The sequence below is a fragment of the Silurus aristotelis genome (genome assembly GCF_946808225.1).
Source record: "Silurus aristotelis genome assembly, chromosome: 6".
Lineage (NCBI taxonomy): Eukaryota > Metazoa > Chordata > Actinopteri > Siluriformes > Siluridae > Silurus > Silurus aristotelis.
The window spans coordinates 3,074,259-3,089,680 of NC_139579.1; the positions used below are offsets into that span (position 1 = coordinate 3,074,259).

At 38.6% G+C, this 15,422-nt stretch overlaps 1 protein-coding gene and 1 long non-coding RNA gene across 3 annotated transcripts; both read right to left on the minus strand.

The window, feature by feature from the left end:
• Nucleotides 1–634: 634 nt before the first annotated feature.
• Nucleotides 635–2,290, minus strand: LOC310728223. Its single transcript, XR_014534212.1, has 2 exons — nucleotides 1,135–2,290; nucleotides 635–840 (listed from the first exon to the last, which is right to left on the minus strand). It is a non-coding gene; the product is annotated as an uncharacterized lncRNA (long non-coding RNA).
• Nucleotides 2,291–6,529: 4,239 nt separating this feature from the next.
• LOC310728161 (transmembrane protein 238-like) lies at nucleotides 6,530–14,814 on the minus strand. 2 transcript variants are annotated; one of them, XM_083545345.1, is made up of 3 exons: nucleotides 14,718–14,814; nucleotides 9,657–13,095; nucleotides 6,530–7,256 (listed from the first exon to the last, which is right to left on the minus strand). In XM_083545345.1, the coding sequence occupies exon 2, from the start codon at nucleotides 10,158–10,160 to the stop codon at nucleotides 9,663–9,665; it is 498 nt and encodes a 165-aa protein (XP_083401471.1). In that variant the 5' UTR covers nucleotides 10,161–13,095; nucleotides 14,718–14,814; the 3' UTR covers nucleotides 6,530–7,256; nucleotides 9,657–9,662. The 2 variants fall into 2 exon arrangements, with proteins under 2 accessions (XP_083401471.1, XP_083401470.1); XM_083545344.1 differs by lacking the exon at nucleotides 14,718–14,814 and adding an exon at nucleotides 13,709–13,834 and having other exon boundaries at nucleotides 7,113–7,256.
• Nucleotides 14,815–15,422: the final 608 nt, after the last annotated feature.

Below are 15,422 nucleotides of genomic sequence, written 5' to 3' on the forward strand. Positions count from 1 at the left end.
TTCAGGTTTGATTTCCTGCTACAAAAATGTACTGATATTAAGGTTTACCTTCATGTAGTAGCTAGCTGACATATAAGCAAATATTAGCAAAGTCAGAAAATTGGCGTGAAAAAGCTCACAGTGTCTCACAATGCCTTCTGACCAATCATGATCCAGAATTGCTGTGAGATATTCTCACAAGGACATAACATGGAATGTGTTTACGAGGTGTGTCCTGATACCAAAGCAATAAAGTCTAGACAATCTATCAGGTAAGGCAGAAAGAGAGAGAGAGAGAGAGAGAGAGAGAGAGAGAGAGAGAGAGAGAGAGAGAGAGAGAGAGTAAACAGGAAGTACAGATAATACAATTTCACAACAGCAGCATCATCATAACACACCAAATACGCTCAGTCATAATGCTGTAGTATTTAACTTCCTAAATGTTGTTCAAGGTGCGTTTCAATACACACATACACACCATGCACGAACCATGCACACACACACACACACACACACACACACACACACACACACACACACACACATATACCGGCTTTTCCAGTTAGACAGCTTTGACCTGGAATCTGAACGTCATTCCAGTGTTTACAATGAATTCTTAGTATACTCTGTGATCCACCACTTCACTTCACGTCCGTACATTAAAAATCACATTTATTTTTCTTTATATTTTAATACAGAACGGTAACATCACCGATGAGGCTTCGCTCCAAATTTAGAACAAGGGCCCATTAAACAAAGTGCTCAGATTGCATATAAAGTCTTGGGGAGTTCGCTCTTTCTTGTGTACGGCGTTTTGCTGAATTAGGGAGTTTTCAGACACGTTATGACAGCAGCAAATTCCTGAATGGAGAAGAAGTTGGTGTTAATAAGTATGAAAATAATTTTTACAGCTCAAAAAATTTAATTCTGGTGATGTTTTCCTCTTAAAATCATAAATGAAAGGCACAATCGATGTCATAGTTTGCATTCTAAATTAAATAATAAATGTACAACCTTAAAGGACAAATTTGGTCAAATACATCTTATTATAACAATTATTATTATTTCCAAAGCATCAAAATAAACGTCCCTTTATTTGCGAAAGGACCGATAATTTTTTACAGCATCTGCAAGCATCTGTCTTTTAGAACCTACCTCTGTTCAGTTCATAGACCCCCTATAATGCTTGGTTCCCCCCTTTGTCCCTGAGAGTCCCCAGTTCCTTGACCCTGTCCCAATCCCTTTTTCCCACCATTACTTCCATTCCTTTAGGTCAGGAGCTGCTGGTAAGGAACGTTCAGATTCCCCAAGTACCACAAGATCCAGAAGAGGAGACTGAGGAAGATTATGATGGGCCCTGAGAGCACAAAAAAATCCCAGAAACTGAGCGGGGCGAAGATGCCGAGCAGAAACAGGACAAGGCCGGCGATGTCCAGGACAAGTGCCAGGAGGAAGAAGCCGATACAGCGTCCCACGTATGAGGTGAAGTCCATCGCTCCGGCAAACAGACCTCAGTGCGCAAAAAAAGCAGAAAGTAGCTGAGATGTGATGCATTCCTATGCTTGTTTAACGAGTCCAACAGCTACAATACAGTGAGGTGTCCTCGCCCTGTGTGACGACATCATGCCACGTTAGCATACAAACACACACACACACACACAGACACACAGACACACACACTAAAGACGTTTATAAAAGTGTCTCTAATTGGAAGATTTATAATCCTGGATCCGTAACTGAGCTCAAACACACCAAACACTCCTACATGTCTTTTATGAGGGTAGCATAGGGATGTGTGTGTGTGTGTGTGTGTGTGTGTGTGTGTGTGTGTGTGTGTGTGTGTGTGTGTGTGTGTGTGTGTGTGTGAGAGTTTGGGTGTGTATGTTAGAGCAGAAACACACTATTATGCAATGAAGGGAGTGAAAGTACAAAACCTGAGGAAGAGCAGAGTAACACAATCTCTAAAACAACAACAAAAGAACCAGAAATTAACCAGAACGTTCCACTAACACTGCTGCATCATGGGTATATTTAGCAATGAGGTCTTTTTAAAACACTGTGGATTATGGTGTAGGACAGGGGTCCCCTCTTTTTTTTCTTGATATATGCTGCCTCTGGGTGAAATTATATGTAGCATGTTATTAGTTTCTTCTGATGATACACAATGGTAGGTGCAGGCTATTTGTTGGTACCTCAAATAATGAAGACTACAGCAGGGGGCAGATTTTTTACTTTTAAAGTCCCACAATAATGGAACAGCCTTCCAGTCAGTGTTCGGGACTCAGACACAGTCTCAGTGTTCAAGTCGAGGCTGAAAACATGTTTATTTAGGTTGGTAGGAAGTTGCAGATCTGGGTGGATCATGGATATAGAACGTTCAATGAACTGGGATATTTGTATGCTCTCGTCCCCTCATTCTTACGGTGGTGTGGCGGAGATCCTTCATGTCTGTGTTACCTTCTGGCTCTCCCTTTTGGTTATGCTGCCATAGCTAGTTTTGCCAGAGGACCCAACTGAACATTGCCCTGAACTATTATACAAAAATAAGGATACTTAATAACCTATAGCTTTCTCTCCCTGTCACCCCTCGTCTCTCTCGCTCTCTCTCTCTCTCTCTCTCTTTCTCTCTCTCTCTCTCTCTCTCTCTCTCTCTCTCTCTCTCTCTCTCTCTCTCTCTCTCTCAGTCATGTTAAACATGCTCCTGAGGTACCAGTGACCAGTGTTTCTGCCTCCCCCCCTCGGATCTGTCCTCTTTGTCCCAGCCTGCCTCTTGCTGGTGTTCTCTTTGATCGAAGGCCAGCTGGGGATGTTTCACATCTACAGCCTGGGAATGCATGAAATTACAGAAGTAACACTGGAGCTTTGAGGATGGATTTGGACTGTACTTAATGTCAACCAGTGTTGGGCAGTAACGCGTTACTTTTTACAGTAACTAATACTGTAACGTGTTACTTTAAAAAAAAAAAAACCTTTGTTACCGTTACCATATGGTGCGTTACCCGTTACTTTTATAAATGAATTAATTTCGGCTGAAGTGTAGACTACAGCCTAACCTGCTTACAGCAGCGACACATTGTAGGATTGGTGGATAAACCACTGTAAACAGGAAGAAGACGCACTGTAGGATTGGTGGTGAACCACTGTAAACAGGAAGAAGACGCGCTGTAGGATTGGTGGATGAACCACTGTAAACAGGAAGAAGACGCACTGTAGGATTGGTGGATGAACCACTGTAAACAGGAAGAAGACGCGCTGTAGGATTGGTGGATGAACCACTGTAAACAGGAAGAAGACGCGCTGTAGGATTGGTGGATGAACCACTGTAAACAGGAAGAAGACGCACTGTAGGATTGGTGGTGAACCACTGTAAACAGGAAGAAGACGCGCTGTAGGATTGGTGGATGAACCACTGTAAACAGGAAGAAGACGCACTGTAGGATTGGTGGTGAACCACTGTAAACAGGAAGAAGACGCACTGTAGGATTGGTGGATGAACCACTGTAAACAGGAAGAAGACGCGCTGTAGGATTGGTGGATGAACCACTGTAAACAGGAAGAAGACGCGCTGTAGGATTGGTGGATGAACCACTGTAAACAGGAAGAAGACGCGCTGTAGGATTGGTGGCTGAACCACTGTAAACAGGAAGAAGACGTGCTGTAGGATTGGTGGATGAACCACTGTAAACAGGAAGAAGACGCACTGTAGGATTGGTGGATGAACCACTGTAAACAGGAAGAAGACACACTGTAGGATTGGTGGATGAACCACTGTAAACAGGAAGAAGACGCACTGTAGGATTGGTGGATGAACCACTGTAAACAGGAAGAAGACACACTGTAGGATTGGTGGATGAACCACTGTAAACAGAAAGAAGACGCGCTGTAGGATTGGTGGATAAACCACTGTAAACAGGAAGAAGACACACTGTAGGATTGGTGGATGAACCACTGTAAACAGAAAGAAGACGCGCTGTAGAATTGGTGGATGAACCACTGTAAACAGGAAGAAGACGCGCTGTAGGATTGGTGGATGAACCACTGTAAACAGGAAGAAGACGCGCTGTAGGATTGGTGGCTGAACCACTGTAAACAGGAAGAAGACGTGCTGTAGGATTGGTGGATGAACCACTGTAAACAGGAAGAAGACGCACTGTAGGATTGGTGGATGAACCACTGTAAACAGGAAGAAGACACACTGTAGGATTGGTGGATGAACCACTGTAAACAGAAAGAAGACGCGCTGTAGGATTGGTGGATAAACCACTGTAAACAGGAAGAAGACACACTGTAGGATTGGTGGATGAACCACTGTAAACAGAAAGAAGACGCGCTGTAGAATTGGTGGATGAACCACTGTAAACAGGAAGAAGACGCGCTGTAGGATTGGTGGATGAACCACTGTAAACAGGAAGAAGACGCGCTGTAGGATTGGTGGATGAACCACTGTAAACAGGAAGAAGACGCGCTGTAGGATTGGTGGATGAACCACTGTAAACAGGAAGAAGACGCGCTGTAGGATTGGTGGATGAACCACTGTAAACAGGAAGAAGACGCACTGTAGGATTGGTGGCTGAACCACTGTAAACAGGAAGAAGACGCGCTGTAGGATTGGTGGATGAACCACTGTAAACAGGAAGAAGACGCACTGTAGGATTGGTGGATGAACCACTGTAAACAGGAAGAAGACACACTGTAGGATTGGTGGATGAACCACTGTAAACAGAAAGAAGACGCGCTGTAGAATTGGTGGATGAACCACTGTAAACAGAAAGAAGACGCGCTGTAGGATTGGTGGATGAACCACTGTAAACAGGAAGAAGACGCGCTGTAGGATTGGTGGATTACCCTCTGTAAACACGAAGAAGACGCACTGTGGGCTTGTCTCCGTTTATTTGGGTTTGTGCCGCAGTAATGGCGAGTCGAGGCGAGAGCAAGACGAGGTTCTCAAAGTGGAAATAGGCTCATTATTTTACTTTAGTTGAGTATAAAGACAAAAACTTTTAAGTCAAATGTAAGTTGTGTCTGTCTGGTTCGGAGGTCGTATCTACTGCGATAAAACAGCAAGCTAACCCGGTGTTCTGTTCTACATTGTTGATAGTTTTCATACTTCAGCTGTGAAAGGAACATTTTTAGGAGCTCAACACAACAGCAGAAGCCACTTTAGTTTTTGTTGTGAATATATTATTCGGCTTGTTTTGTTATTTATTTCAGAAATCCTATATATATTCAGATATATTCAGTTTGTGCTGGTCTGACTTTAATAAAATAGTGTTCAAAAATTACTTTGTGTTTAAGTCAGTTTTGTGTTTGTAGACCATAACTCATAAAAGGGCATTAATGGGAACATTAAAGGTTCTTTAAAAAAAAGTAACTAAAAAGTTACTTTTAACAATAACACATTACTTTTTGGTGTAAGTAATCAACAAAGTAACTAAGTTACTTTTTGAATAAAGTAACGACTAACTGTAACTAGTTACTATTTTTTAGTAACAAGCACAACACTGATGTCAACAGTCTGCTACACTGACTCAGGACTACAGTTTGCATTTTATCACCATAATTGCACACCTCAACATGGTTTAGCTGCAATAAATGGTGCCATCCAGATGAGGATGGGTCCCCTCTTTAATCTGGTTCCTTAAGGTTCCTTCCTTATGCCATCTCGGGGAGTTTTTCCTTTACACAGATAATGTATCTGTCCGACAACTTTTCTGTGAGGGCTACATGGTTTTTCCTTTCTTTAATGGGCACTTACAGCATTCTTCATGCTGCAGGCAGTCTCACGTGTAAAAACAAACAGCACGTGGTTTCCGTGATTCGCCTCTAGAGGCCGCTCTCGTAATGACAGCGTACAAGAAGCAAGTGTGGGGGCTGGCCATTAATACAAATTTAGTCTTATCAAATTATATTTCAGGTTGAGTGGTGTTTAGTGATGGTGTGTGTGTGTGTGTGTGTGTGTGTGTGTGTGTGTGTGTGTGTGTGTGTGTGTGTGTGTGTGTGTAAAATTTTGTACAATACAATGTTATTATTTGAAGTCTGATAAGCTGTTGGTATGTATTCTTTATAATCTTGATACTATCCACATTTAACATGTAGTGATATGATATAAGTGATATAATAATTTATACTAATTCTGCCCTACTGATTGGATAGAAAAAAACATTCTAAACATAAACCAAATATAACAAATTAAAAGAGGAAAATCTTGAATTGAAGAAAGTAAAAAAATATATATATTTTATAAAGTAAAAAATTATTTAAAGGTACATTTTCAAAATGATGGCATCAAAACATGATAAAATTAAACTAAAAAAGAAATATAATCAAGAAAAAAAGTCGAAGCAAGGCAAAGAAATATTAGTGGTAAAAAATTACGTGAATGAATGACGGTTGTAGTCTCCAAAAATAATTCTAGGAACGTTAAAAAAAATTAGGAATGTCTATTAAATAAAAAGTAAATGTTTTAGTCATTAGATAAAAACAGAAATGCTTTAATATTGAATGTGAGATTCATTCAATATGCAAAAAAATCACAAAAGCGTAAATATTATTTGAATATATATTTATTAGTGTTTTTGATGAAACAATGAAATATTTATTTACGTAAATTATCTATCTATTATACAAATCATTGCACATTTTATTATGCTCAAGGTGCATGTGTGTGTGTGTGTGTGTGTGTGTGTATCGATGATGAGATAAAGTGACTCAGAACTGAGAATAAACAAATAAATAAATGAATAAATAAGTCATTAAATGCAGTAAAGATATGTAAAGTAAAAGTGATGAAGGCGAGACTTTCAGGGACGTGGGTGATTTTCAGGTGGGCAGTGAAACCAGGGACAGGTTCTTTTTTCCCCAAACTTGTCTGACCGCTCTCACTTCTTGTCCATTAATATCCCCCCCTCTCTCTTTCTCTCTCAACCAAAGGCCTTTTATTATTGTAAATGCTCCACATGCTGGAGTGTAAGTTAAGCTTGTGCAAACACACGTTTGCATCCAGACTCGTCCGGTTTGAAAGTGAAATCCTCTCGCTGGAGCAAAACTCTCCGAAACACGAACACGGGATAAATCGCTAAAGAATAAAAAACGTGTAAACCAGATACTGTAGATGACCCGAAGCGTCCCATGGGACAGGAAGTGTGCCTTATACACTATATGTATATGTGTTCATTTTTTGCCATATACACAGGGAAATAAAGTGATGATAAAATAAATACAAGTTCTGTCTTCCAGGGTGATCAAATCCTCCACAAGAGCCTCCATGTAACATTAACCTAAAAAAACACACAAAGAGGAATTTTTAACATGCGATCTAAACACAGACCCACAAAAAAATAAATAAATAAATAAATTGCAGTGTAAATAATAAATGAAATAAATGAATAAATAAAAAAAATCAATATATGATTAAATAAATAAATACTTAATATTAAAAACAAAAGTGTCTGGACACTATTGCTTTTCACTGTAACCGTGTACAATTCAACAGTAACAGTGTTTATTATCCATAGACAGGATCAGACCTGTCCTCATAATTTTAGTCTTTGCCATGGTGACAGCATCAGATATGAATATTATGTCTATTAACATCACCTGTGCACCGTGATGCGATTACCATGGCGACACACTATTTAAGTTCTCATGCTTTTGAAACTCGGCTGCGTGCTGTAGCTTCGACACCATGGCGAAAGCATCACACATGCAAACATAATATCATGAGCTGTGCACCATGTGATTCTGTCACTCGGTCAACACTATTTAGTTCTATGTGCTCCAGATTTAACAAGCGATGCAATTACCATGGCAACATGCAACCCCCGTTCTTCTAGTTATTAAAATCCGCAACCATGTAACTATGACGACACATAACAATATAGTTGCTTATGTCAGCAATGCAACATCTACCACTATCACCATGGAAACGCCAGTTTTTCCTTTACCATCAGATACACATGTGATGCTCCGTATCTCCATAGCACTGTGTCTGTTCTTATCGTTTCAGAATGTGATGCTGTGCATGATGACGATTTTCCACTGAGCTCTGCCTCACAGTCAGTTATTATAAACATTTACTAAGGAGTTTTCCTGCTCTTTTCTCTCTGCAGTTGTCTGTGTTTCTACATTGAGACATGCGCTACAACAATCTGACGTCACACTCCTGACCCCACCACGTGTTAAACAAACAGAGGCTTTCTGTCACGTCTTTAGTTTGCATCCTTACTTTCTTTACATTTCACTTCGCATGTTTTTGCACATTTCTTCCTTCACCCGAACTAGAAGAAAACAAAAGATGTTCCAGCATGACAATGCCCCTGTGCACAAATCCAGCTCCATGAAGATATGCTTTAAATCTTTTCGAGTGGAAGATCTTCAGTGTCCTTGTTATAGAGCACTGACCTCAATCCTACTGAATACCGCTGACCGCACCCCAGGCCTCCTCACCTTACCTACACCAGTACCTTCTTTACTAACACTCTTGTGGCTAAATGAGCACAAATCTCCTAAATCTAGTGGAACATCTTCCCAGAAGAATGAAGGACCCCTTAGCAAATGAGAACTACAGGTAGAATTAGATGTTCCAAAACTAAAATGATCTTCTGATGAAGTGTCCACAAGCATAATAGTAGTCTATTAATATTATATGTGAAATATCGGATGTTAGTGTAATGGTATGTACAACAAAAAATTGTCTTTATACATGTTTTTATACAAACATGTATCATTATCCTACACAACTACAACTTTATCCAAAGTGAGAATTTAACTTTGTCTGAGTTCCTGTAAAAACAAAAATGAATGACGTCTCACATAACATTTACATTTGCATTCAACACACCATCATATTATACAAACTATAATTTATGTGTACACTTTTTTTTTATTGTATACTGCACATTCTTGGAAAATGGCAAATTTATAACCCATGCAATAGATTTTTTTTTTTATTATTACCTTTTATATTATTTTACTACCACACACACACACACACACACACACACACATACATATATATATATATATATATGTAAAGCTCAAATACCACTGACTGACTCACTCACTCATCATGAAATCTCAAAAACCACTAAACGGATTGCAATGGAATTTTGAACATACCTTCCTCTTGGGTCTTAGGTGCTCACTAAGAAAGGGTTTTGAAAAATTCGCTCTGGATCGCGATTTCTCACGCATTGTACATTCTTCGAAATAACATTACGATCTAATGAAACTTACTACATTGTTTCTTATTAGATGCACGATAAAAATTAATTTCAAAGTAGTTTGCCCTGTATCGGTACTACAAAGGGGTAGTACGTTATTTGTTGACGTTACGTTATGATCTCTGATCATCCAGTCCTGCTCAGTGCTAATCTTTAAAAGTAAAACTTAATTCGTAATTAAGCAAATTACAGAGTTATGCTTTCTATCTATCTGTCTGTCTGTCTATCTATCTATTTTATGAAATCACTAAAGAAATAAACAATGCCATCCTTCATTTGATTATAATGCAGAATGGTTGTTTTTGGTTTGGGCATCTCTTACAGTAAAAGTTTCTAGGAATTACCCCAAAACATAGAGTTTGTAAAAAAAAACCCACATTTGGAAGAACCCTTGGGGAACTTCTTACTTAATGATTAGTGATGATGTTGAAGATGATCATAAGCTAATGAACTCACCTACACTCAGACTATCTCGTTGTCCGTCGGTTCGTAAGCTTCGTTGATGTAAGCACCATTTTTCTCACTTTTTTCTCCACTGTCCTCTTCCTTCTCCTTCTCTTTCTCCACTTCCTTCTCTTTCTCCTCTTCCTTCTCTTTCTCCTCTTCCTTCTCCTCTTCCTCCTCCTGTTCCTCCGGTTTACGTGCTTTCCAGCTGTCTCCTCTCCAGCGCATGGAGCTCAGGCGCTCCGTCAGTTTCCGGCTGATGCGCGCGAAGCTCTTTCTGCTGATGCGCTTCCCATCGGCGCCGATGTTCCCCGCGTACCACATCACCCAGAACCCCAAACCGAGGAACATCAGGACGGCGCCGGTGAGCTCCAGGAAGTCCCCGTACCACCGCCCATCGATCTGCGGGGCCTGGGTCATGCCCACCAGCAGCAAGAGGAAGCCCACAAAGTCAAATGTAGCCGCCATGAAGAAGAACGGCGCGCACTCGCCTGTAAGCCTCTTCACCGCCATCATTCAGGATGCTGAGGAGCACGAGAACGCGCACCTGCACCCTGAAGCACCTTGTGAAGCAGGTGACCGCCTCTGCGTGACGTCATCGCCGCCTCTTAACAACGTTCGCCAGGTGCAGCATCAGAGCAACACAAACACAAACACCTTTTCCCAAACACACATATTATACAAACACAACTATAGCAGACTTCCAACATTGTTTTATTCTTATTATACCGCAGCAATCCGCCAAATATTACAATAATTATACATTATATTTTTTATGCCATATAATTAGATTTAATGGCAACATCTGCATGGAAGATTTGCATCCTGTTCCCACTTATATCACCTTATGTATCATTTCTAGTACATTAATTAATGACTCATTTAATCAATTTCTTAACTAATTAATCAATTAATGAAGTATTTGATTCATTACAAAAAATGATGTAATAAAAAATGGTGTTATCATCGATCATCTGTTTTATATACATATTCTCAAGTCATATTTTCCAATACAAAATCAATACAAAGTTGTATAAAAGCAGAATTTTGTGCATGTGCTTCGAAAGTCATGTTTTTTTGGAGTTTTCTTCACTACCTGACCCTGATTCTCTCACACGTTGCCTTTCGTCTTTCAACACACATGGACATTTGGAATGCAAATGAGACCTGCATGCAAAAAGTTTGCGCTAAGCAAATGTGCCAGAAGGTCACGTCTACGTCCATGTGTAAGCTGTTTCTTTTAGCTGTGAGTAGTTCCTCAGGGCTTTAGTTTGTCCTCAGATACATTCAGGACACACGGTTTCATGAAATGCAACTTCTTCATGTGTTTAGGATAAATACAAGCAAAAAGTCATAGTTTAGAAACCTGAGAAACTGAAATAAGCTTAGAAATGTGTTACTCGGACCGGTTTAAGTAATTCATCAACACTGCAGGTGAATTCAGTCAATAAACTCAAAATCAAGAGTAATTAATGTTTATAGTATTCAGTAATCGATAAGATGGTACTTCAAATCAATAATCAGAACTGCTGTTTTTCCATTTAAGATGAATTATTGCTATTTTTAAACCACCCTTTAATTGATAATCACAATTAAATTAATTTCTGTTTTTTTGTGGTATTTAAAAGAAGAGAAATTATTTAAAATTAAGAGAAATTATTAAATATAAAAAAATTGTCGTACTTACAATTAAAAGTGATTATTGCTAATTATGGTACTAACAATTAAGAGTAATTAAGAATAATCAAAAGTAATTACTGCTGTTTATAGTCCTCGCAATCAAGAGAGATTAATAGTAATTACTGCTGTTCATATTTATATAATATTTATTCATATATAGAAGTATTTGCTGTGATTTTTGGGACTCACAATCAAGAGTAATGAAGTGTAATTGTGTGTCTGAAGTAAATACACAATACAATTTGTTATTCAAATCTTTTCGTTGTTTGGTTTTACCACAACAGTACCATGTTGTTAAAGTATTAATCATTTAAAAAACTAAATCATGACAATAAGAAGTTTAATGTTTTCTATAAAGTATTTATGATCAGAAAATCAATATGTACACACATAACACAGTATGATAACGTTATACAGTCACTTTGCTCAAATCCAACACCAATCGCATTCGCCTAAAGTGTTTAATTCTGTTGACTCAAAAAAAAAAAAAAAAAACACAGGAGAGCTATTTTACTCCATGGTAAACCTTTTAGAATATGTGATATAATTACATATATAGGGCATGAAGTAGTTTTAAAGAGAATTCCTGGTTAGTGTGAGCTCTGAGTGAAGCACTCACATCAAAATCAATTTCTTGAGCGAACAGAGCACTGATCATTGATTTGATTGTGCTTAAATATCTCTTCCCTTTTGACTTAGTAGCCATTAGAGCAGCACTTTCAGCACTCTATGGTTCAGAAATGAAAATGTAGTCTTCCTATATACAGAAATACGTTACTGTGATTATTTACAGTGGTATTGTGCTTTTTGTATCTATTTACATACTGTAATAATAACATCTGTCTTTTGCTTATGCTTGAGCCTTTACTTTCGATGGGTCGTATCTCATATTCAGATAAATGTGCGATTGTGGTTTTACACTGAATATTTGCATTTGATATCAGAAGGGAAAAATACCTTTCCTTGTTTAGTTTTCTTGTTCATGCAACATCTATCCCTGATATTTTATCATAGCATAACACTAAATAAAGCAAACAAACATTCCAAGTGTTGTATTACAATATAATTTCACCAATACATACTCCTACAATATTCCCCTATACCTGTGGAAGGTCATGATTTATAACCCAATTGCCCAGTGTCCCCCCCCAACCCACACCATTTGAAACAAAAAAGTGGTGTGGTTGGTGGTCTCTCAAGGTTTCTTCCTCATTCCATCTCAAAAGCATCTCAACAGGGTTTTTTTTCTTGCATCTGTCGCCTCTGATTTGTTCATTAGGAATCATTAGGAGTCCAAGCTGCTTTGTGAATTGAAATGAATGAAATAAACAGTATCTTTTTGTACTACACAGTAAGTTGACTTCCATACCAGCTGCACATTCTCTTAAATGCGTTTTGCCGCATTTCCTGAGTAATGGGCACCAAAACAATGCCCATGACAAGCACCATGAGTCCAAATGACAGCATGACAGGGCCCAGGATATTGGCGTATGACTTGGATATTCCAGAGAAGTAGAGGCCGGTGACGACCAAGCCACCGGCCAGAACACTGCCCCCAGTGCAGATCAGCAGAATGGCATTGCGGTAGAGCTTGCAGGTACTACGTGTCGTCCCAGCATGCCACGAAAGGCTGAACACTGTTCCATCAGTGTATGGACTGAGCGGCTCAGGAGTGAGGGAGAACGAGAGAGAACGAGCGATAGAGAGGGAGTGTTCAGCCAGAGCGATGAGCTCCAGAGGAGACGACGATGATGAAGGCATGGCCAGAGAACTGTTAATTGAAGGAAAAAGGACATAAACTTAGAAATATAACAAACTAAACATGCCCAAGTCCATTACCAAGAACTAAACAAGAAAAACGTTTTATTCTGAAAGGTTGCACAAAGGTTAATAAAGCTGTCATGATGGGGGGGCTTCTGAACTAGAAGTTGTCTTATACTTGTCTCACTTTAAACTGTAGTAATTTTCTTATTTTTAGATCAGTTTGTCCCCTGATGCACCATGTCCACAGACCCCTACTCCACTACCATTCTTTGTTTTTCCACTTCGCAGCATCACTTTGACAATTTCAGTCTCTTTCTTGGCCCTTATCATCTTCATGTAGAGCTCAAATCCTGATCTAGTTTCAATCCTTGTTTTTCTTTTAAAACCCTATTCGCTGAAATACAGTTTTAGTCGCTTTCTCACGTGGCTCTTTCTTGGTCCTGTACCCGTTGCATCCCCTGTTCCAGTTTTAGTCCATGCAGCTCCAGTCCAATTCCAACCTGATTAATTGCTATCTTACTGCCCCATAAGGATTCAGATGATTCACTCGGAATTAAGCGCACACTCTGTATACGCATTTCTATCCTACTGACACCACATTCCAATAATCCTGTACCTACCTCAGGTGCCTGGTCCAGTTCAAGTTTCTGTCTTGGCATCAGACCTGCACCCTGATACAATTCTGATTGATTTCTCATTCCGTTTCCTGTCTCAGGTCCTAATCCTGTTCTATTCTTTGTATGTGCATCTAGTCCAGTTTGTCTCTAAACCCAGTCTATAATCTCTGCTCTTACAGCTCCCCCTGGTGTTCACAATGTTTCATTACTTTGCTTTGTTAACCCATTATCCAGAACCACATCATTTTTATTCTATTCCTTCTTTGTTTAGGAGTCGCCTGAAACAAACTGGGCTTTGTCACAATTCCTTTCTCCCGACACTATAATTATAAGGTCACTTTATTAGCAAATTCAAGTGCTTCCAGACAATATGTTGGTAACACACTGTTTTATGCATACATTATAACAATGCCATCATGTATAAAACACTCCATTTCTTATTATTAGTTTTTCCAAAAAAAAAAGTCAACGTGGTGGACTTTTTGGACTCTAAGGTATCTAGATTGAAATGTAAACTTGTGAATTGAAACTAAATAATGTAATAACAATATAATTGAAATAAGTAAAGAAAGGGGCGTTTAGTTACTGCAAACACCAAATATAATTCTAATTATATTGGCTAGTAGAAGCTCTGTGCATACAAATACTCTAATGACTGTAGAGACATTGTTTTAAATATTATTCAAGATCATATTAATTGACTGAGAATGTAAAAAACCTACAATGTTGAGAATAAAGTACAAAGATATCAAACCTTTTCTACACCTCAACAGTATAAGACAAAAATATAAAAAATATTTCAACTGAACTTCTTCTACTACTAATAATTATATATAAAGAAAAATACATTTCATCTTTAGAAATGCACAAAAGTCCTGAATATATTATAAAGAGAAATCTGTTGCTATAATTCAAAGAAGCTAAATTAAACATCTTATCGTAAATCTGCAGGATTAAAATAAATAAAATCAGAATTTAAATATTAAATTTTAAAGTCATATCAGAGTCTTACCGGAAACACTGAATGGTAGCAGAGCTTCAGATCTACAGAAAGAGAGGAAGGGATCCCATCACACCATCAGCATTTAATCTCTTTACAGCCTGTGCATAAGGAGAGAGAGAGAGAGAGAGAGAGAGAGAGAGAGAGAGAGAGAGAGAGAGAGAGAGAGAGAGAGAGAGAGAGAGAGAGAGAGTGTTTCTTCTTGGAAATCTTAAAGGTTCTTACACACTCCTATCATCTAATTTAGTGAGTCTTCCATTCTGTACTTCTTTTTGCTCATTCTTTCACCCTGATGATGAAGATGATGCTGATGATAATGATGATGAATGTTTGATGGATGATGATGATGAATGGTTGATTCACAATGATGATGATGATGGTTGATTGCTGATGGATGATTATGAATGGTTAATTGATAATTGCTGATGGATGATCATGATGATGATGATGATGATGATTATGAATGGTTGATTGCTAATTGCTGATGGATGATCATGATGATGATGATGATGATAATGATAATAGTGATGATGATGATGATTATGATGATGATGATAATGATAATAGTGATGATGATGATGATGAATGGTTGATTCACAATGATGATGATGATGGTTGATTGCTGATGGATGATCATTATAATGACTGATGATGATGATGTTGATGATTATGAATGGTTGATTGCTAATTGCTGATGGATGATGATGATGATGATGA